This window comes from Mobula birostris, chromosome 9, assembly GCF_030028105.1.
Source record: "Mobula birostris isolate sMobBir1 chromosome 9, sMobBir1.hap1, whole genome shotgun sequence".
In the NCBI taxonomy this organism is placed as follows: Eukaryota; Metazoa; Chordata; class Chondrichthyes; order Myliobatiformes; family Myliobatidae; genus Mobula; species Mobula birostris.
The window spans coordinates 29,529,364-29,551,546 of record NC_092378.1 but is presented as its reverse complement, the minus strand read 5'-3'; the positions used below and the strand labels follow the sequence as shown (position 1 = coordinate 29,551,546).

Sequence of the window (22,183 nt, the reverse complement as noted above, 5' to 3'; positions counted from 1 at the left end):
CAACATTCTAAAGACAACAAGCTGCGAATACGAAAGAAGACGACAATAATAAATAAACAAACAAGCAATTGAGAACATGAGATGAAGAGTCCTTCAAAGTGAGTCCATAGGTTGTGGGAACAGACCAGTGAAGTTCGACAGCTTGCTCTCCATGTCGTACTGCCCTAGTTTGCGTGTCATGTGGACAACCGAGACGCAACATCCATGGTCGCCCCCGACCAAGTGATGGGGTGAGTGAAGTTAAGTTCTTAAACTGGTTTTCTAAAAATCAATATTGATATTTACCGTAGTGGTGAGCATAAAACTGATGCATTGAGATATGGCCAATTATTTAAAGACCCTAGCTCAATATATCAAAAAATCTGTTCTTCTCTGGTTTGGTATTTTGAAAAAAAAAACGCGGTAACGCATTGCCTGGTGTGACTATTTTGGGTTGCGGCGGGACCTATAGCTGAGCTGTCGTCGTGTGCGTCCGTTCGCTCGGTGCCGGCGAAGTCGTCGCCATGAGTCGCAGCTACAACGATGAGCTCGGTTACCTGGACAAAATTCACAAGAACTGCTGGAGGATTAAGCAAGGCTTCGTACCCAACATGCAGGTAAAGTTGCTGCAGAGATGCAGAAACGCAGCACGGCCTGGCCTCCAGGCGCCCTCGTTGTTGCCTCGCCACTGGGCGGAGCTTCCCTTTACGTTCGGTACAACCTCCTTTCTCCCCTCTAACCCGGGCCACGGTATCCACACCACCAAACCAGAGCATCCTTCCTTTCCCCGGCACTACAAGGGCGCCTCACCTCTCTAACTCTGCCACATGTGCATACTTGGCTCTCCATTTTACTGTAGTAATACTATATTCTCAGCTGTTGGGCGCAGAGCAGGCAGGGATTTTCTCTGATTCTTTTCCCCATGACTCTTTATAGACTACAAAACAAGAGTTGAAATTGCCCGCAGTTGGAAGTCGGCAACGTAGTTTCATAGGCTCAGTTTTTAGATAGGTAGATAGATGCTTATTGATCCCAAAGGAAATTGCGGTGTCACAGTAGCATTGCCAGTGCACAGATATACAATTATTAGAAGAGAAGTAAAAGAATAAAAAATAAAGTTACCTCAAACAGTATAACAGGAGGGGGGTCATCACTTCCCCGCCTATAGAACCTAGTGGCAGAGGATAAGAATGACCTCAAATAGCGCTCTTTGGAGTAGCGCAGTTGTCTTAATCTATTACTAAAAGTGCTCCTCTGTTCAGCCAAGGTGTTTTACAAACATAAATCGATTTTGTCCATAAATTGGAAAATACACAAACTCGATACGATAACCGTACCTCCACAGTAATGTGTAATGATCAGGGCCGGTTAACATGAACATTTATTTAACACACATCAAAGTTGCTGGTGAACGCAGCAGGCCAAGCAGCATCTGTAGGAAGAGGTGCAGTCGACGTTTCAGGCTGAGACCCTTCGTCAGGACTAACTGAAGGAAGAGTGAGTAAGGGATTTGAAAATTGGAGGGTGAGGGGGAGATCCAAAATGATAGGAGAAGACAGGAGGGGGAGGGATAGAGCCAAGAGCTGGACAGGTGATAGGCAAAAGGGGATACGAGAGGATCATGGGACAGGAGGTCCGGGAAGAAAGACATGGGGGGGGGGGGACCCAGAGGATGGGCAAGAGGTATATTCAGAGGGACAGAGGGAGAAAAAGGAGAGTGAGAGAAAGAACGTGTGCATAAAAATGAGTAACAGATGGGGTACGAGGGGGAGGTGGGGCCTTAGCATTAGTCCTGACGAAGGGTCTCGGCCTGAAACGTCGACTGCACCTCTTCCTACAGATGCTGCTTGGCCTGCTGCGTTCACCAGCAACTTTGATGTGTGTTGCTTGGATTTCCAGCATCTGCAGAATTCCTGTTGTTTATGAACATTTATTTATTGTTTTTCCATTACAACGGTATAGAATAGCATGTCCCAGGTTCGCACACAAGAAAATCTGCAGCAGCTGGAAATCCGAGCAACACACACAAAATGCTGGAGGAGCTCAGCAGACCAGGCAGCATCTAGGAAAAGAGTACAGGCGATGTTTTGGGTCGAAACCCTTTGGCAGGACACCAAGTTAAATGGCTTTATGCCCAGGCTTTGATGGGCGTAAGTAGTGGGTTTGATGCATATCCCTACCCAAGTATCAATTAAAGTGTTCTCAAGAGACAGTGGTGAGATTACATGTAATTATGTGTTTAATAATATTTAGGGTAGCACGGTAGTGTAGTGTAGCACAACACTTTACTGTGCAGGTGATCCAGTTTTAATTCTCACTGCTTCCTGTAAGGAGTTTGTACATTGTTCCCATGACTCTGTGAGTTTCCTCTCTCAGTTCAAAGATTAACCAGTAGGTAGATTAATTGATCGTTGTGAATTGTCCCGTGATTAGACTAGGGCTAAATCGGGACTGCTGGGGGGTGGGGGTGTGGGGTGCAGCCTGAAAGGCCTGTTACCTGCTGTAACCCAGTCAATAAAACAAATATTTAATGGAGATTGTGCATGGCTGTCTGTTAGGCATTTGTATCCTGGGGAAGGCCTGCACTTGGATGTGTCCTGGTATTTGGATTCTTGGCTCAGCCCAACATTTAAAATGGGGAGAACAAACTGATATCAGGAGCTAGCAAATTCTTACCTTGCATTCGCAGCTGAGTCATCGACTTTCATGTCATGTAGTCTCATTATAAATGGCATGGAAATATCATTGACAATGAAAATCTGCAGGTGCTGGAAACCCAAGCACGACACACAAAATGCCATTGGCTGCTCCTTTTAAGGAAGCAGAGTTGGTTTATGGATTCCAGAGTAATTCTACTTCCACTGGTTCTGTGATAAAATTGACATCCTGTGTTCTCATTTCCAATGGGGCAGCATGGTACTGTAACAGTTACAGTATTACAGCACCAATGATCACCGAGCGGGGATCCCACCACTGTCTGTAAGGAGTTTGTACGTTCTCCCCATGACTGTGTGGGTTTCTGCTCAGTGCTTGGGTTCCCTCCCAAATTCCAAAGACGTATGGTTTGGGTTAGTGAGTTGCGGGCATGCTGTGTTGGCTCCAAGAGTGTGGTGACACTTGTGGGCTGACCCCAGCCCAATCCTTAGACTGTGTTGGATGTTGATGTAAAACTTCCATTTTACTGAAAGTTTCAATTTACACGTGACAAATAAAGCTGATCTTTAATCTTGTATTTGTAAGAATGTAATTCTAACTAACGGAATAAATCGGGCATTCATAACCTGGAGCCAACTTGTGCGGGTTGATGAGATCAAAAGTGTCATCAGTTACATTTAAGTTCGCTGGATTTGGAACTTCCTGGCTGAAGCAGGAAGAGGGGCAAAGTACATGCTCCTGTCTACATCACTGACACTGAGGTTGAGAGGAGTGAACATCACTAATAGTGTGTCCTGAGCCATCCACATTGATCTCATAGCCAAGAAAGCTCACCATTACTTCATCAGAAGGAATGCATCCTGCAACAGTTTCCAACGTTTACTGATGCATTACAGAAAGCATCCTATCTGAATGCATAATGGCATAGTATGGCAGCTGCTCTGCCTGTGAATTCAAGAAACTGTGCAGTTGTGGACAAAGCTCAGCACATAAAAAAATCCAGCCTCCCCTCTATAGACTCTGTCTATACCTTTCTCTGTTTCAGTAAAGCAGCCAGGATAATCAAAGACCACGTTCATCCCAGATACTGCTGTCTTCACCCTCTCCCATTGGGCAATAGGTACAAATGCTTGGAAGCATGCACCACCAGGTTCAAGGACAGCTTCTATCCCACTGGTATTAGACTCGTGAATGATAAAATGGACTTTGGACCGCACGATCGACCTTGTTTGATCTTGCACTTTATTGTTTACCTGCACTGCGCTTTCTCTGTAGCTTTTACACTTTATTGTGCATTTCATTTACCTTGTATTCTATCTCAATGCACTGTTTAATGATTTGAACTGTATGAACAATATATAAGTACTGTACAAACTTTTCACTGTACTTTGGTACATGGACAATAATAAACCAATACCAATGCTAACTGGGGCATTTTGACAGAAAATTGTTTTGGGTCTTAAAGAAAAGTTGCAGGACTATGGTGAAAGAGTGGGCAGTTGAAATCAAACAAATCATTCTTAAAGCAGTTGGTAGGAATTTAATGGGTCCGTCAACTGCCTCCTGAGTCTTAATTTTCATAGCTGAAGATGGTTATGCATAGAGCAGTTAAGTAACTTTTACCAAGCTCTCCTGTGAATAAGATTGATCTGCAGCCATAGGCATGCTCCTTTGTGCTACATATGACTTAAGCCAGTGAAGTGTTTGCTCATTGATTCCCAAATTTATTGAAATAATACGCTTCAACAAGTATTGCCTTGAGATTAAAAGGAATCATTTCTAACTTGCTTATAATGTTCAACTCTTTTTCTTCATGCTTGGACCAAAATTATGATGAGCCCTGGAGCAAGGCAGCCCTTGCAGGAAGCTAAATTGATTAGATTAGATTATGAGGACACGCAGTCCTCTTTTATTGTCATTTAGTAATGCATGCATTAAGAAATGATACAATTTGTTCCTACAGAATGATATCACAGAAACACAAACCAAGACTTTTAAAAAAAAAACTGACAAAAACCACATAATTATAACATATAGTTACAACAGTACAAGCAATACTGTAATTTGATAAGAACAGACCATGGGCATGGTAAGAAAAAAGTCTCAAAGCCTCTTGAAAGTCCCATCATCTCACGCAGACAGTTGAAGGAAGAAAACTTCCTGCTATGAGCTTCCAGCGCTGCACACTTGCCAATGCAGCACCCTGGAAGCACCCCAATCACAGTCCGACTCTGAGTCCATCCGAAAACTTTGAGCCTCTGACCAGCCCTCCGACACCGAGCACCATCTCTGCCGAGCGCTTTGACCCCCTCCGGAGATTCTCGATCGCACAGTAGCAGCGGCAGTGAAGCAGGCATTTCAGAAGTTTCTCCAGATGTTCCTCCGTGCTTCTCATGGCTGTCTCCATCAAATCAGGATTGTGCACGGCATCCTACTTCACAAATACGATATCAATTCAGAGCGGCCGCGCGCGTTGAGCGTTGGGTATGGAAGCAGCATATGATGTTGACGTGAAGAAGAGTTCAGCATGTGGGAGGAGGGTAGATGAGGCTAAGCATTCATCAGGAAAAATCTGGGGATAAAGTTGTTTAGATTTTTCTTGAGTGATATTTTTATCAGATTTATTTTAGATATCCTCCCATACTTTGATACAGTAGAGGTATTTAGAAGACTTTGACAGGGATTGGAAGTAAGAAAAATGGAGGGTTATTGGCTGTGTAGGAGGGAAGGGTTAAATTGACTGTGGAGTAGATTTGTATAGGTCAGTACATTGTGGGCCACATGGCCCATACTATGCTGTACTGTTCTGTATTATATACTTAAAAATTGTCTTCACTGATGCTTTAGTGGTAGGCTTGACTGGGACTGGCAACAGATGGAAGTATAAAAGGTTTTGATTGTGTTATCAAAACTGACTTGTATCAATTATTTATTTGGTGCATAGGGACATTTTGCTTTATTGATTTTAAGGAAATAAAAAGTACTGATATTTATTCAGCATTGGGGCACTAGGTACCCCCCCTCCCCCCAGTTGCCCTTAAACAGAGTGGCTTATTAGGCCTTTTCAGAGTCTACCCATCTGAAGTTACATATAGACCAGTCTGGGTAAGGATGGCAGATTTCCTCACTGCCAGATAAACTAAGTGTGTTTTACAAGAATCCAGTAAATTTTGGTTATCATTACTAAGCCAGTACTTTGTTCTTTTATTCTGAATTGTTAGCAAAATATTCAATTCACCTGCCTCGGTGAATTCAGATCTTCAAATTGTTCTGGATTACTAGTTTGGTAATGTAATTATGGTATATCAAAATTCTTCAAGTATATTTGGGTATTTCAGTGTGTTTAATGTACCAGTCCCTGAAAATTGCCCCAATCAGTTTAAAATGTAATTAATTTAGTAGAGGACGATACATTCTTTGCTTCAGATAGTGTCTTTTTTTTCCAATCCTCAAGAAAAAAACATTTGCATCTTTTGTTGTGCTCTTTTATTGCCAATTAACTAAGTTTTGAGATGGCACTGTTATTTTTTAGGAGCACATGACAGCCAAGAAGACAGCAAACTGATCAAAAAATTTTTGATTTTAAAATTATCAGCCTTGTTTCTATATACCTCCATCACATTGCTTTTCACCATCAACTCTACAACCCTCCATAATCTCTGTGGTCCTTTGCTTCTGGTTTCATGATCAGCCCCTCATTTATTTGCTCCACTTGAATTTCTTCCTCTTGTCTCATTCCTCCCTTAGACAATTCTTAAATTTTGTTACATTACTTTCGTTAAATTTTATTAAATAATGTTCTTCTGAAGCACATTTTTGAGATTTTGTACAGTTACAGACACTATATAAATTCAAATTGTTGAATGATTTTAATCCCGATTTTCAGCCACCCTCCTATTTACTAATTTATTACCACCTTTAATTCTGTCTTTGACAGTTTGTCTATGACACCACTGTTACAGGTAGAAATCAATGGTGGTGATGAATCAGCACATAGAGAGATTGAAAATCTGGCTGAGTGATGCCACAACAACAACCCCTCACTCAATGTCAGCAAGACCAGGAGTTGATGTTTGACTTCAGGAGGAGGAATCAGGGGAATCAGAAGTGAAGTGAGTCAGCAACTTTAAATTCCTCAGCGTTATCATTTCAGAGGAATGCTAATGCTTGGGCCCGGCATGTAAGAGCAAACACGAAGAAAGTACAGCAGTGCGTCTACTTCCTTAGAAGCTTGTGAAGATTCAGCATGCCGTCTAAAGCTTTGACAAACTTCTGTAGGTGCCTGGTGTACAGGAATCTCAGGACTCTCACCACCAGGTCAGGAACAGTTATTACCCCTCAACAATCAGGCTCTTGAACCACAGGGGATAACTTCACTCAACTTCACTTGACCATCACTGAAATGTTTCCACAACCTTTGGACTCACTTTCAAGGACTCTTCATCTCATGTTCTCAATATTTATTGCTTATTTATTTAGTATTATTATTTCTTTTTGTATTTGCACAATCTCCTGTCTTTTGCACACTGTTTGAACACCAAAGTTGGTGCAGTCTTTCATTGATTCCAATATGGTTTTTAATTAATTATGGATTTAGTGAATATGCCTGCAAGAAAATGAATCTCAGGGTTGTATATGTACTTTGATAATTAATTTGAACTCTGAACTAGAAACTCCCTTTGCAGTGCTGTATTTGTGTAATGGTGTCACAAAAATTTGCAGAAATTTGTGTTGATATCAAACCCAACTAAGTACCGAAAATGTCTTCCTCTCTTCCAGGTGGAAGGGGTATTTTATGTCAATGATACTCTAGAAAAACTGATGTTTGATGAGCTTCGAAATTCATGCCGTGGGGGAGGTAAGAACTATTGTAGTATGGTCATAGTGTAGGATATGAGTACAGGAGTTTGATTTTAAGAGCTGCAATATATAAACAATGATAGTGATGTACACAGCTAGATGTTGTGCTTCAATATATTGATGATCTGCTCACTGAAGCATATAGAATGACATAATTAATATATATAAAGCAAAATCCCTTATTACCTTCATTTTATTAAGGTCTATAATGAGATCCTGGAAAATGTGGTTGTCCCCCATATTTTATGAGCTGCCTGTCAAGGACGTTAGTGCAGTCTCCTTTGCTTTCAGTGTGGCAATATATCCTTTGACTGAGATAAAAAAGAATGTTTGAAGATCAAACTATGACAAAGGTTATGATTTACTGGGTAGCAGTGATCCACGGCTACTGCACAGTTCAGAGATGTGCACTACCAATGACAGGTGCCCGAACTAATGGCGTCTGTAAAATCTACCAAATTTATTGCCTTGTCTATACCCACCTGCATGTTTTCTCTCCTCTCCAATCTATAGGCCATATGTAGTTATTTATTGTCCTCAAATCCGTCTATTTGAGGACAATACCTCGGACATAGGAGGGAAATTTAGTGGTTAGTTCCTGAACAAATATGCTACTAATTTATGTGCTTGCATAGCTTGTTTGCAAATTTGGTAAGAGTTTACGCTGTGCAGAATGAGATGGTCTGGGTCGTTTTAGTGTTCTGTGGAAATGTCTGAATTTCAGTTGGTACATTGGATGCAACTTACAACTTCTGTCTTGTTCCAGGTGTCGGTGGCTTTCTGCCAGCAATGAAGCAGATTGGAAATGTGGCAGCATTACCTGGTATTGTTCATGTGAGTTGGTAATTCATTAAAATTTGCTTCTCAATGGAAATTGCTGCGAAGAGCAATCCAATTCTAAGATTATATTGGAAATTGAAATCTCTTTGCATTGGTCTTTGTAGAAGTTCATGGTTGGAAGCGAGTTTCAAAGTGAAATGTAGTAAATAAGGACAAATAATGGTGTCTAGCATTTCTTGGTCATTGGTGACCTAAGACATAAAATTGTTATAAGTTACAATAAATAGTGCAAAGGAGGAGTAATGACATCATGCTCATGGACCGTTCAGAAACCTGATGGCAAAGGGGAAGGAGCTGTTCCTGAAACATTGAGTGTAGGTCTTCAGTCTCCTTCCTGATGGTAGTAATGAGAAGAGAGCATGTCTTGTTTGGTGAGCATCTGGTAAAATGGCGGCGCTCTTGGTCACAGCAGCCTCTCCAGGTTCAACAAGTAGTGCAAATGCGAGTCTTAAACATTTTTCTTGTGATTGCAAGACCCTGTTGAAAGCCCAGTTTATTGGTGAGCCCAACTGCAGGTCCTCAGTGGTTGCGTGTACCAGACCCTCGTGCCATGGCATCGCCTGTACAGCCAGCCAGGATGGTGTAGAACAGGGGCATGGTTGGTGCACTGGAATCAGCTGTCCCCCGTGGACCTGCTCGGCCATCAGTGCTGCTCTCCAGTGTTCACTCTCTGGAAGACAAGATCTCCTTTGTGGCTGATTCAGCGTGAGACAAGGTTTGCAGCTGCCCCTGTGTGAGATGAGGAACTGCTGCATGCTTGTTCTTGCAGAAACATGGCTCTAGGACAACATCCTATGCACTATCAATCTTCAGACCATGCCGCTCAGGGACTTGTGCTGATATTATTTTTGTGACTGTTTGTGCTTTTGTAACCATATGTGATTGGGTGTAGCTGTTTTGTATCTTGGCCCCAGAGAAGAACTATCTTGTTTAGCTGTGTACATATGTATGGTTGAGTGGCAACTAAACTTGAACTTGAGGGTCCTTAATGATGGATGCCACCTTCTTGTGGCACGCCTTTTTAAGATGTGCTATTGTTAACAAATTAGGACTTCAGAGTTTGGAGTTCAATCTCTGCGTCCTGTGAGGAGTCTATGTCGTCCGTGTGGAATGCATGGGTTTTCTCTGGGTGCTTTGGTACCCTCCCACAGTTCAAAGACTAAGCTCTACAGTAATTTGAGTAGAGTTGTTTTTCCAAAAGATGATTATATCACAGTGTAGCTCTGAATTGGTGTTTGTGTTTCGGAAAGCCGATGAAACATTGCAGTGTCTTGATTTGGGATGATTGTAAGTTAAGTTGTTTCCTGGACTGAAACATGACATATTTCATGTTTAGGTATGTGGAGGGATAGAATATACATACATAAAATGAGCATTCTTCGGAAAGAGTAGGTGATGCAAGTTTTCAGCAGGTCAGACTGCAGCTGTTGGAAGAAAAGCTGAATGTTTTAGCTTTCATGAAAGATTATTGATTTGAAATGTTAATGCTGTTTCTCGTTTCACTAGCACGCTCTGATTTCAAGTGACAGTATTTTCTGTTTTTATTTCAGATTTGCGGCATTTGTAACACTTCGCTTTTGAGTACATAAAATATTTTGTGTACAGTAAAACTGACAATTCAATGCACTAAGGACTTCGGTATTGGACTAGCAGATCTCCTGTACTATTGAGCACTATTAATATCGAAAAATATTTTAAATTTTATTTTAGTTTCTGCTGTATTATAATTTTACAGTGAAACTGCTAAGTTAGAAGAATACATGGGATCCAGGGCCCTGGTGGATTTCATGGGAGTACGAGAAACATTACTTGAATCAATATATAGCACTTTTATGTTAATCATAAGTATTTCCAAATTATTAGATAGTATGTTATGTCATTAGCTCTTATTTGGTGTTATTAATGTGTTTCATATTTCTAGGGAATGCTTTGTGTGAGAGGTTATCAGTTCTTAGTTACTGAAACTTCGCTTTATTAAAACCTGTTTTTCTTTCTGAAGAGATCCATTGGGCTTCCTGATGTCCATTCGGGTTATGGGTTTGCAATTGGAAACATGGCAGCCTTTGATATGGAGGACCCAAAAGCTGTAGTATCCCCAGGTAAAAGAAAAATTACTACTCAGCTTGGACTAATGTTGACAATCTTTTGTGGAGTACTGAATCAGTTGACGACCTGGAGTGTTTATTTCATGTTCTACTTAGAATGTTGTGTAAACGTACACAGGACCACGTAATTGAAGCATTGAACAAGTGTGAGGAATCACAAGTATGCATCTGCTACCTCGATTAAGCCTAGAAGCACATTCAGAACAACGGGATTCTGGCTCCTTTGTGTTGCCAGTATCCTTATACCTCTTCAAATTTCTACATTGATTATTTTTGAACAGCGAAGGAAGCCTTTCCAAGCCTAGAATTTAAAAGCTAAAGTTTTCAAAGTTCTGGGCCTCAGAAAGAAAGCTCACAATGACAGAGTTCACTCTTGTGCATAAAGCAAATTGCTGGTCACAGGACATATTAAATTACAATTTTTGATGTATGTGGACTCTAGACTTTTAGGATTTCTGCATGGGAAATGGCAGCTTGAATGTCTGTTTATGTTTGTATTTTATCAAATCTATGTTGGCAGAGAGGAGTCTTGTGTTTAAGAAAACCTTTGAGTATGTTGAGGAAAGTGAATCTCAATTTTGCTGCCTGAATTTCAGATGGTGAAAGTGGGAAGAAGAAAAAAATGGAGAATTTAAGTGTTAAATGAAAATTTTAATGAAAGTACATTTTTCTTTTTCAGGTGGCGTGGGTTTTGATATCAATTGTGGAGTGCGATTGCTGCGTACTAACCTCGATGAAGGAGATGTTCAACCAGTGAAGGAGCAACTGGCTCAAGCCATGTTTGATCACATTCCTGTAGGAGTTGGATCCAAAGGAGTAATTCCAATGGGTGCAAAGTAAGATTGCTCCTCAGAACCTTAGAGATTAACATTAAAGTTATTTAAGAATGGGATGGGATAAAGAACAAGAGATTTCATATGTATGGCATACTACAATATGAATTTCTTTTGTAATTTGTGTATTATGCAATTGATAGGCTGGAGTGCCTCATCCATCACTCACTACCTTTCCTACCTGAGAAATAGCTGCAGTGTATGCTGCTTGGTGAACTCGTGACCACCCTGATGGAGTGTGGCTTTCTCTCCCTGCATCCTGTTCTGTTCCATCCTGCTATCATCATAATGACTTTAGCCTTGGCATCCCCCTAACCTCCATCTCAGGAATGGGATTTTGAAGTGGGGAGCTGTATTGTACACTTAAGACATCCTGTTGTACATACTATCTATTATAAATTACAATAACTTGCACATTGCGCATTTAGACAGAGACGTAACATAAAGATTTTTACTCCTCATGTATGTGAAGGATGTAAGAAATAAAGTCAATTCAATTCAATTCCAGTGCGATATTTAATCCATCTCCACATAAACAGGAAATATAGTAGACAACTTCAGTGGCTTTGGATCTTTCTTGCGTGATTTCCCTCTTTTTAAATACTTTTCAACATGTAATGTTCCATAAAATAATTTTTTAGCATCAGCTGTACTTATCAGCCGAGCACCTAGATCAGTGACCCCACCTTTCCTCACAATTCATTGTTGAACAATGAAACCATAGCCATTATCATAATAGTCAGGAAAGTCTGGAAGAAGAACACCCCAATTTATTCATTTCATCAGGCTTTTATTTATTTTGTACTCTGGTAATTGCAGATACAGAAGTGTGTAGGAAATGTGGGGAAGGTAGATTTATCCTTAACTGTGGTAAGTTTACTAAGATTTCATTTATTAAACACCTTGGCTTTTGCCTACCAAAAATTGCAGCGTAAACTATTTACTGCTTCCTTTATGTCAGTGGTCCCCCATCACCGGGCCGCAAAGCATGTGCTACCGGGCTGCGGGGAAACAATATTTTTTGGTGATATGAGGCGATATGAGTCAGCTGCACCTTTCCTCATTCCCTGTCACGTCCACTGTTGAACTTGAACGCACGTGAGGTCAATAGTCGGAATGAGTAAAAAAACAAACGTCGCTTGAGGGTTTCTTTGGAAGAGGACATAAAAGGTCTAACAATGATGATAGCGCAGAGACTGCAAAAAAAAGAAAGCTTTCTTCAACAGAAAATATGACGAGTCGTACATAAAATATGGCTTTATTGCGACCAGCGACTCGCATGCTCCAAGCCCCCTGTGTGTGATATGTGGAGACAAGCTGGCTAATGAGGCAATGAAGCCCTCAAAACTGCTGCGGCACCTTGAGTCCAATTATCCTGCACTAAAAGACAAACCTGTTGAGTTTTTTGAGAGGAAAAAACGTGAGCAAGTGGGACAGAAGCAAGTGCTGAGAACCACCACCTCCACAAATGTTGTTGCTCTGAGAGTGTCGTACTTAGTGGCTATCTGTGTGACATCTTCAGCCTGCTCAATGAACTCAGTTTGTCACTTCAAGGGAGAATGACAACTGTCTTCAAGTTGGCAGATAAAGTGCTTTCAAAGCCAAACTGAAACTATGGGGATGGTGAGTCGACAGGGGCATATTTGACTTGTTCCCAACATTAACTGAGATTTTGGGAGAGACTGAGGTTGCTCTGTCTTTCTGACAGCTGGTGTGCGATTACCTATCTTCGCTGTTGGCAGAATTCGAGCCGTACTTTCCAACCGCAAACGACCCAAGATGTGCAAAGGAATGGGTCCGTGACCCATTTGTGAATGTCCCCGGTGAATCATCCATGTCAGCACGGGAAGAAGATCAACTCCTTGAGCTTGCAAATGACGGTGGGCTGAAAAATATGTCTAACATAACATCTCTTCAAGAATTCTGGATCAAAGTCAAGGCTGAATATCCTGAGATAGCCATGAAAGCACTGAAAACGTTGCTTCCATTTTCAACATCATATCTCTGCGAAGCAGGATTTTCTGCAATGAATGCAATGAAAACTAAATTGCGGAATAGACTGGACATAAGGAACCCCCTTCGAGTATCGCTGTCTCCTATCACCCCTCGATGGGACCGTCTTGTTGCAGGGAAACAAGCCCAGGGCTCCCACTGATTCACCGATGTTGGTGTGTTGCAATGATTTTATATGTTCATACGAGGAAAATATGCGCTGTGTGTTTAATATTCAAATGTTACTTAAAATGTTATGATGCTATTAACTTATCACTATATTCATAGGAGGAAAATATGCGCTGTGTGTTTAATATTAAATTAGTTAGATAATCCCTTTTAGAAACAAAATTGAGTGTGTTACTAGCCACTTATAAGTGAATTATAGTCACCTATAATCTGGTTGTGATTAACACCACCCCCCACCCCCCCGTTGGCCGGTCCGCAAGAATATTGTCAATATTAAACCGGTCCGCGGTGCAAAAAAGGTTGGGGACCCCTGCTTTATGTTGTGCTATTCATTTTCCCCTTGCAAATGAAATGTATGCATCTAAGTGGTTTTATTAATGTTGGTCAACTTGCCTGATGGTTTTTGCTAATTCAGTGGTTAGCATTTCTTTTGTGAAGACCAGTGCACTGAGAGACCAATGCAAATATCTGAAGCGTACTGTGATCACAGTGGTTTCCCTTCCTACCCCAGCTCACACTGTCACAGAGTCACATCTCCTATCAGTGCCACTGTAACTGCAGATGTTTCGTGTCCCATGTCACAGATGTAGAATGGATGGATGTATAGACCTATTGTGAAAGATTGCTACTCCAGTTGGCACTACCGAGTGAATTTAGGGAGTTGGGCTAAAGGTTGCACAGCAGGACCTCCTAGAATTATAGTCCTATGCCATGATTTAGTGAGGGTGAAAATAGGACAGATGAATGCAAGGACAGCTGCTGACACTGCCTAGAGGCTGCTTCTATGACACTACTCAGGTGTGTGACCTGCTCGCCTACTGACGCTGTTGCGTTCTCCCTAACTCTGGGTGTGCCAGTGACTGGTGACACTTGGACTGAGTACCAATAGCAGCCCAGACTCTGGACTGCACCTCCCAAGTTGGAATCTTCTTGCCCATCTGCTCAAGCTGCAACTGAAAATCTGGATTCTTAACGTAGCACGAGCGTGCATAGCGAGGCACCAGCAGAGCCACGACTATTGAGTGACATGGGGAGGAGTGAGGCTTGGGAAGGGGCAAGAAGAGTGTGGAATGATGAAGGGTGCACACTTGGTTTGGTGATTGGAGGCAGAGGTTGGTGTTGGAATGATTTTTTCTGATTGGAAATCTGTGGCTAACGTTGTTCCACACAGATCAGTACTGGGACCTTTGCTGATTGCAATATACAAGACCATAAAATAATATAGTGCTGATTTAAAAAAAATATTCACCCCCCCCCCCCAGAAGTTTTCATGTTTTATTGTTTTGCAATATTGAATCACAGTGGACTTAATTTGGCTTTCTTTTTGACACTGATCAACAGAAAAGACTAGTGTCAAAGTGAAAACAAATTTCTACAAATTGGTCTAAATTTATTACAAATATTAAACAGAAAATAATCGATTGCATAATTACTCACCTCCTTCAAGTCAGTATTTAGTCGATGCACCTAAATACATGGAATATGTATGGGATATGTGAGTGAACAGTCCTTTTCAAGTCCAGCCACAAATTCTCAATTGGATTGAGGTCAGGACCCTGTCCATTCCTCTGTAGCTTTTGTATTATGCTTGGGGTCATAATCTTGCTGGAAAATAAGTCTTCTCCTAAGTCACAGTTCTCTTGCAGACTGCATCAGTTTTTCCTGCTGGATTTCTCTGTATTTTGCTGCATTCATTTTACCCTCTACCTTCACAAGCCTTCAGGGCCTGCTGCAGTGAAGCATCCTCACGACATGATGCAGTCACCACCATGTTTCACATGATGTGTTTTTGATGATGTGCGGTGTTTGGCTTACGCCAAATATGGCATTTAGTCTGATGGCCAAAAAGCTCAATTTGACTTCAGATTCTTCCACATGCCTCCTGGTAAACTCCAGCAGAAATTTCATATGAGCTTCTTTTCAACGGTGACCTTTTCTTTGCCAATCTCACATAAAGCTGTGACTGGTGAAGCACCTGGACAACAGTTGTATGCACAGTCTCACTCATCTCTGCCGCTGATGCTTGTAAGTCCTCCAGAGTTTTCTTGGTGGCCTCCCTCACTAGTCCCCTTGTTTGTACGATTATTCAGTTTCTGAGGATGGTCTACTCTAGCCAGATTTACAGCTGTGCTATATTCTTTCCATTTCAGTACTCTAAGATATTCAGTGACTTGGCAATTTTCTTGCATCCATCTCCTGACTCGTGCTCTTCAATAATCTTTTCGTAGAGTTGCTTGGAGTGTTATTTTGTCTTCATGGTGTAATTTTTCTCAGGATACTGACTCAACAGCAGTTGGGCCTTCCAGATACTGTACAGGTGTATTTTTCCTACAATCAATTGAAACACCTTGACTGCACAGGTTTATATATAGCTAGGACACCTTAACTAATTCGACTTCTAAAACCAGTTGGTTGCACCAGTGATGATTTGGTGTGTCATATTAAAGGGGGTGAATATGTATGCAATTAATTATTCTGTGTTTTATATTTCTAATTAATTTAGATCACTTTGTTTTCACTTTGACATGAAATAGTCTTTTTCTGCTGATCGGTATCAAAAAAACCAGATTAAATCCACTGTGATTCGATATTGTAAAACAACAAAACTTCCGGGGGGTGATACTTCTTTATAGGCACTGTTGGAGCAGAATTAGCCCTTTGATCCATTAAGTCTGCTTGCCATTTAATCATGCTGATCTATTTTTCCTCTCTGCCCCAATCTCCTGCCTTACCCCTGTATTCCTCCATGCCCTGACCAATCAAGAATCTATCAGCCTCTGCCTTAAATATACGTAAAGACTTGGCCTTCGCAGCTGCCTGTGGCAATGAATTTCACAGATTCACTATTCTCTGGCTAAAGAAATTCCTCCTCATCTCTGTTCTAAAAGGACACCCCTTTATCTGAGGTTGAGTCATCTGGTCATAGACACTCCCACCAGAGGAAACATCCTCTCCACATCCACTCTATCAAGGCCTTTCACCATTTGATAGGTTTCAAATAGGTCACCCCCTCATTCTTCTGAATTCCGGTGAATACAGGCCCAGAGCCATCAAACGCTCTTCATATGACAAGTCCTTTAATCCAGGAATCATTATCATGAATCTTCTTCCTTCTGAACCCTCTGCACATCCCTTCTAAGATACGAGGCCCAAAACTGCTCACAGTACTCCCAATTGAGTCCTCACCAATGCTTTATTTAATCTTCTGACCCTTTGTCACCTCTTTCTAACAATTTTAATTTCATTTTTTACCAAGAGCCACACCACTCCCTCTGCCTTCCTGCCTATCCTTTCAATACAATGTGTATCCTTGAACATAAAACTCACAGCTATAATCTTCTTTCAGCCATGATTCATTGATGGCTACAACCTCATACTTGCCAGTCTCCAACTGTGTTACAAGTTCATCAACCTTATTCCGTATACTGCACGCATTCAAATGTAATATCTTTAGCCCTGTATTCATCCTTTTCAATTTTGTTGGCCTTTTACATTGCAACTCATCCTGTTGACTATAATTTTGCCTTATCATCAGCCTGTCCTTGCTAGGAGTCTCACTACATATTGTGCCTCTGTTTGTAACCCAGTCTTCAGCACTATCACTCTGGTTCCCATTCCACTGCTAAGTTAGTGTAAACCCACCCGAACAACTCTAGCCAATCTGCCAGCAAGGATATTGGACCCCCTGAGGTTCAGCTGTAGCCCGTCCCTTTTGTATAGGTTATATCTTCCCCAGTCACTGAGGCTCCCTCCTGGTACGTCGTTCCCCCCTCATAGTATCTAAAGTTATACACGTATTATTGAAGGGAATGGCTACAGGTATACTCTGCACTGGCTGTGCCTTCCCCTCCTTCTCCTGACAGTCACCCAGTTGCCTGTCTCCTGCAACCTAGGGGTAACTACTTCCCTGTAGCTCCTATCTTTCACCTCCTCACTCTCCTGTATGAGTCAAAGGTCCTCGAGGTGCAGCTGCATTTCCTTAATACATTCTCTCAGGACTTGTAGCTCGGTGCACCTGGTGCAGATGTGTTCATCTGGGAGACTGGAGGTCTCCCAGACTTTCCACGTGTGGTACAAAATACTGCCCCTGGAGCCATCCTCATTACACTATGCACTAATAGATGAAGAATGAACAATTAAGAACACAGAGAGCAACTTGCAAGACGCCACCCATGCCTGATCTCACCTAAGCCTGATGAGCCAAAGCCACTCTTAAGGACTGGCACACTCCAAATGAATGACTACTTTGCTTGAACTTGAGTTATTCTTATTGGCCCTTTCTAATGAATCCCTCTTGCTGATTAGTTGTTCCTCAAATCAGAAAAATTGCCCTGAAACTCTGCTTTTGTAGTCTCTATCGCCACCCTGATTTAAAAGCTCTTTACACGCACCCCTGGTGCAGATTATCTAACTCAGAGAACACTGGCGTGAAGCTCTAATGGCTTCAAGTGATATGTGTTGAATATGATTGTAAGGTGCATAATTTGTAAATTTACAGATATCATGGAAATTGGTGACGTTGCGAATAACATGAAAGGTTATCTAAGGCTACAGCAAGATATAGATCAGTTAGAAGGTTGGGTGGAATGCTGGTAGATGAAATTTAATTCTGACAAGTTTGAGCTGTTGCACATAGGGGTAGGACATCCCCAGTAAATGGTGGGGTGCAGAGGAAAGTTGACAATCAGGCTGACCTTGAGGTGCAAGTTCATAGATCGTTGAAAGTTGCAACTTGAGTAGATAGAATATGTGGCAAACCACATGCTTGCGTTTCTTGGTTAGACATTGAGTATAAGAGGTCAGATCTTGTGTTACTACTCTACCAAACATTTGGTCACACTTGCAGTATCATGTGCAGGTCACTACCCTGTAGGTTGAATGGAAGGTTCACCAAGATGTTACCTGGATTGGAGGTCTTTAGTTATCGAGGGAGATTGAATAGGCTGGGCTTGTTTTCTCTGGAGTGAAAGAGGTCTAGTTGACCTGATAGAAGATGATGAGGTGCATTGATAGGGTAGATAGTTAAATTTTTTTCCCACATGGTAGGAATGTCAAAAATTAGGGCATATGTTTAAGATGCAAAGGTAGGAGTTTTCAAAGAGGATTTTAGGAGTAATTATTTTATACAGGCAGTAGTTGATATCGAGAACATGCTGCCAGATGATGTGGATTTGGATATAGTTACTACATTTAATGGACATTTAGACAAACTCTTTAAAAGGAAGGGCAGAGAATGATAGTCCTGATGTGGGCAAATGGGATTAGTGTAGATGGGCAGAAGATTGGTATGGAGCTGGGGTGAGCTGAAGGATTCATTTCTGTGCAGCACAGCTTTGTAACTGACTTGACAAAGGCATTTGTTGTGCAGTCCAGGTAAAATTTGAGTGAGTCATTTAGGTGATACGGTGCCTTTTACTGTGAAAGTTTAGTTGGTGTCAGTGTTATCAGTTGCCATATACAACTAATACCCCTAAGTCTTGATAAAATTGCATTGTTCCCATCACCTTTATAGCACTCTCCATAACAGGGTGCTCATAATTGCACAAAATTCCAGAAGGCATATTATATTCTATATTTTTTGTGAGGTGTGGGATATTTTGCCTTTATTTATGACCTGTGAAGCTTGGTGTTCTCCAACCAGAAGAGACGATACTTCAAGTTTTTAGTAGAAATTTCATGAACGTGGCCTAGGTAGTATAAATCTGTTATCAAGTACGTGCACACAGGAGGCAGAGGCTCAGTTGCCTTAATTCATTGTGTACCCATAAGTGTCCTGTACCTGGAGAAAGGGTGAACAATGTCATAAATCATGTGCAACATCAAAGCAGGACAGGAACCATGAAAGACTGCAGGCAAGAGTTCAACATAGAAAGTCAAAAATAGCAAAGGAAATGCACTTTAGAAGATGGGATCTAACACAAATGAGGTGAAAAGGGTGTGCAAATATTCTAATTAGAAATCATGCTTGATAAAATTACAGGATAAAATATGCCTTCTGGAATGTTGTATGTTATAAACACCTGGTTATGGAGAATGTTATAAAGATGATGGAAACAATTTATCATCAAAACTAGGGGTTAGAGTTGTATTTGGAAATCTAAGGAGTTGGAGCTGTTCTTGCTGAAGCTGAGGGTTGTTTACCTGAGGAGTACGATACTGCAGAGATACAGGTTGTTTCCACATGAGTAAGATACTGCTCAGAGAATGTAGAATATTCATGTAAGAGAATTTAGAAGGACTTAAAATGTCTTGTTTGATAAATACTGATTTGGCAGTGCAGTTCACCACAATATGGAGCTTATCAATTCTTTTAGATACTATACTGGAACGTTCTCTGACAATAGTGGGGCTGATGGATGCTTGAGGGCTTGGGCGTTGTTTGTGTCGTGAAACATTATTGAACAGTACAGGAATCCAAGTTACTTCACTTTAAAAAATAAGTGTGGTTAAACAGACTTAAAGTTTTAAAAGGTTTTGGATGTTTCGTGCAATGCAATTACACAATTATGGGGAAGAAAGCACAGTAAAATTAAAATGGTACATATAATTGCTGACCTTTACCTTGGTCAACTGACTTTGGTTATGTAAATGACCACACAAATCCTAATGAAATGCAAACTTTTGTCTGTATTGTATCAACTTGATTACGTCATTGCAAATATCCATGTAAGTTATAGCCAACAGCTCCTGAATGTGGTTGTTCCTTTTGGACTGCTACTCACCCAACTACTACTCCCACATATAATATTGAAAGAGGGATCTCCTGTTGACAAAACAATTGATCCTCCTTCCCTCTGCTCCAGGCATGGGGTTCTTCCTTGCTGTTCTGCCATCTGAAATCATTTATTTTTATTTATTTTCCTGATCAATGCTGCACTATTATATTTTGATTTTATTGGTTCAAACTTATAGGCTATCCTGGTTATGGCCCATGGCTACAGGTGGCATTAACTTGTTGCTCTTTCCCCAAATACGGATATGCCTCTGATGTCATTCTTTGCATTTCAACGAATTGAGATGTTTCAGAGCAGTTACATGCAGTTCAAGTCAGACACTGCACTCAGGTTATTTTGGTTCACCAACACAAGGCTTCTTTTAAGCCTACGTTGAATCTTCCACTTAATGAAACAGCAACCCACTGATACTGGAGTCATAGATTAGTACAGCATGGAATCAGGCCCTGGAGCCCCACTGGTCCATGCTAACTGTAGCATCCTCGCTGCTAGTCCCAGTTGTCTATGAATAGCCCATGACCCTTGTACTACAACATAATGTCCGTACTCCGAAACTTGATGCCCTGACTGATGAAAGCAGCTTGCCAAATGTCTTCTTCAGCATCCTGTTGTCTTGCTCAGACACTACAGCAAACTATGCACTTGTACTCTAAGGTGGCTCTGTTCCACAAAGCTTTTCAATACCCTGTTCACTGGATAAGTCCTGACCTGGTTTGACTGTCCCAAAATGCATTATCTCACACTATGTTGAAATGCATCCAAGTTGAAATCTATTTGTCATTCCGCAGCCCATATCTTCAACTGATCAAGATCTCTCTGCAATTCATTGTAATCTGCTTCACTATCATCAAGATCCCCTAATTTAGTATCATCAGCAAACTTGCTAATCATACTATGTATATTCATATCTAGTTCATTTACATACATAATAACAGAGGTCCAACACTGACCCCTGGGGCCTCCCATTAGTCACAGGCCTTCAGTCACAGAATCAAACTTCAACCATCACCTTCAGCTTTCTGTCATCCAGCCATTTCAGAATCCACTTCGCTAGCTTCCCTGAATGCCATGATATGTAATCTTCCGGATCAGCCTGCAATTTAGGACTTTGTCAAAGTTTTTACTGGAGTCTATGTAGACAACTTCACTGCCCTAGTTTCATCTATTTCTCCAGTGACTTCATTGGAAAAACTCCAAAACATTTGTCAAACAGTCTCTCACAGACAAAAGAAGCTGACTGCTAATCAGGCCTTGACTATCCGAGCGACGGTAGATCTTGTCCCTCAAAATTCCTGCCAGTAACTTCCCTACAACTGAAGTCAGGCTAACAGGCCTCTAGTTCCATAACCTGTCCTTGCTACCCTTTTTGAACATTGGAGTATGGCTAATGTTCCAGTCTTCTAAAAGAAGCTAAAAAGAAGCAGAGGAGCATCTGGACAGCGAAGATGCATACCTCAGGATGCTTTTCCTTGACTACAGTTCAGCAATTAATACTATCATCCCCTCAAAACTAATCAGTAAGCTTCAACGCCTTGGCCTTAGTACCTCCTCGTGCAACTGCATGCTCAATTTCCTCACTTGCAGATCCCAGTCAGTTCGGATTGGCAACAACATCTCCTCCACAATCTCCATCAGCACAGGTGCACCATAAGGCTGTGTGCTTAGCCCCTGCTCTGCTCGCTTTATACTTATGACTGTGAAGCTAGGCATAGCACCAATACCATATTTAAGTTTACTGATGACACTATTGTCATAGGCCGAATCAAAGGTGATGACAAATCAGCACATAGAGGGAGATGGAAAATCTTTCTGAGTGGTACCACAACAACAACTTCTCACTCAGTGGCAGCAAGATTAAGGTACTGATTATTGATTTCAGGAGGAGAAAACCAGAGGTCCTTGAGCCCGTCTTCATTGGGGGATCAGCGACTTCAAATTCCTTGGTGTTATCATTTCAGAGGATCTATCTTGGGTCCAGCACATAAGTGCCATTAGG

At 41.4% G+C, this 22,183-nt stretch overlaps 1 protein-coding gene across 1 annotated transcript in view; it reads left to right on the top strand.

The window, feature by feature from the left end:
• Positions 1–431: 431 nt before the first annotated feature.
• Positions 432–22,183, top strand: part of rtcb (RNA 2',3'-cyclic phosphate and 5'-OH ligase) — a 43,086-nt gene continuing 21,334 nt past the window's right edge. Inside the window, exons 1-5 of the mRNA XM_072267688.1 lie at positions 432–596; positions 7,414–7,492; positions 8,261–8,328; positions 10,334–10,433; positions 11,119–11,275. Coding sequence (XP_072123789.1) covers positions 504–596; positions 7,414–7,492; positions 8,261–8,328; positions 10,334–10,433; positions 11,119–11,275 — 497 coding nt within the window. The 5' untranslated portion in view covers positions 432–503. The remainder of the gene's footprint in view (positions 597–7,413; positions 7,493–8,260; positions 8,329–10,333; positions 10,434–11,118; positions 11,276–22,183) is intronic.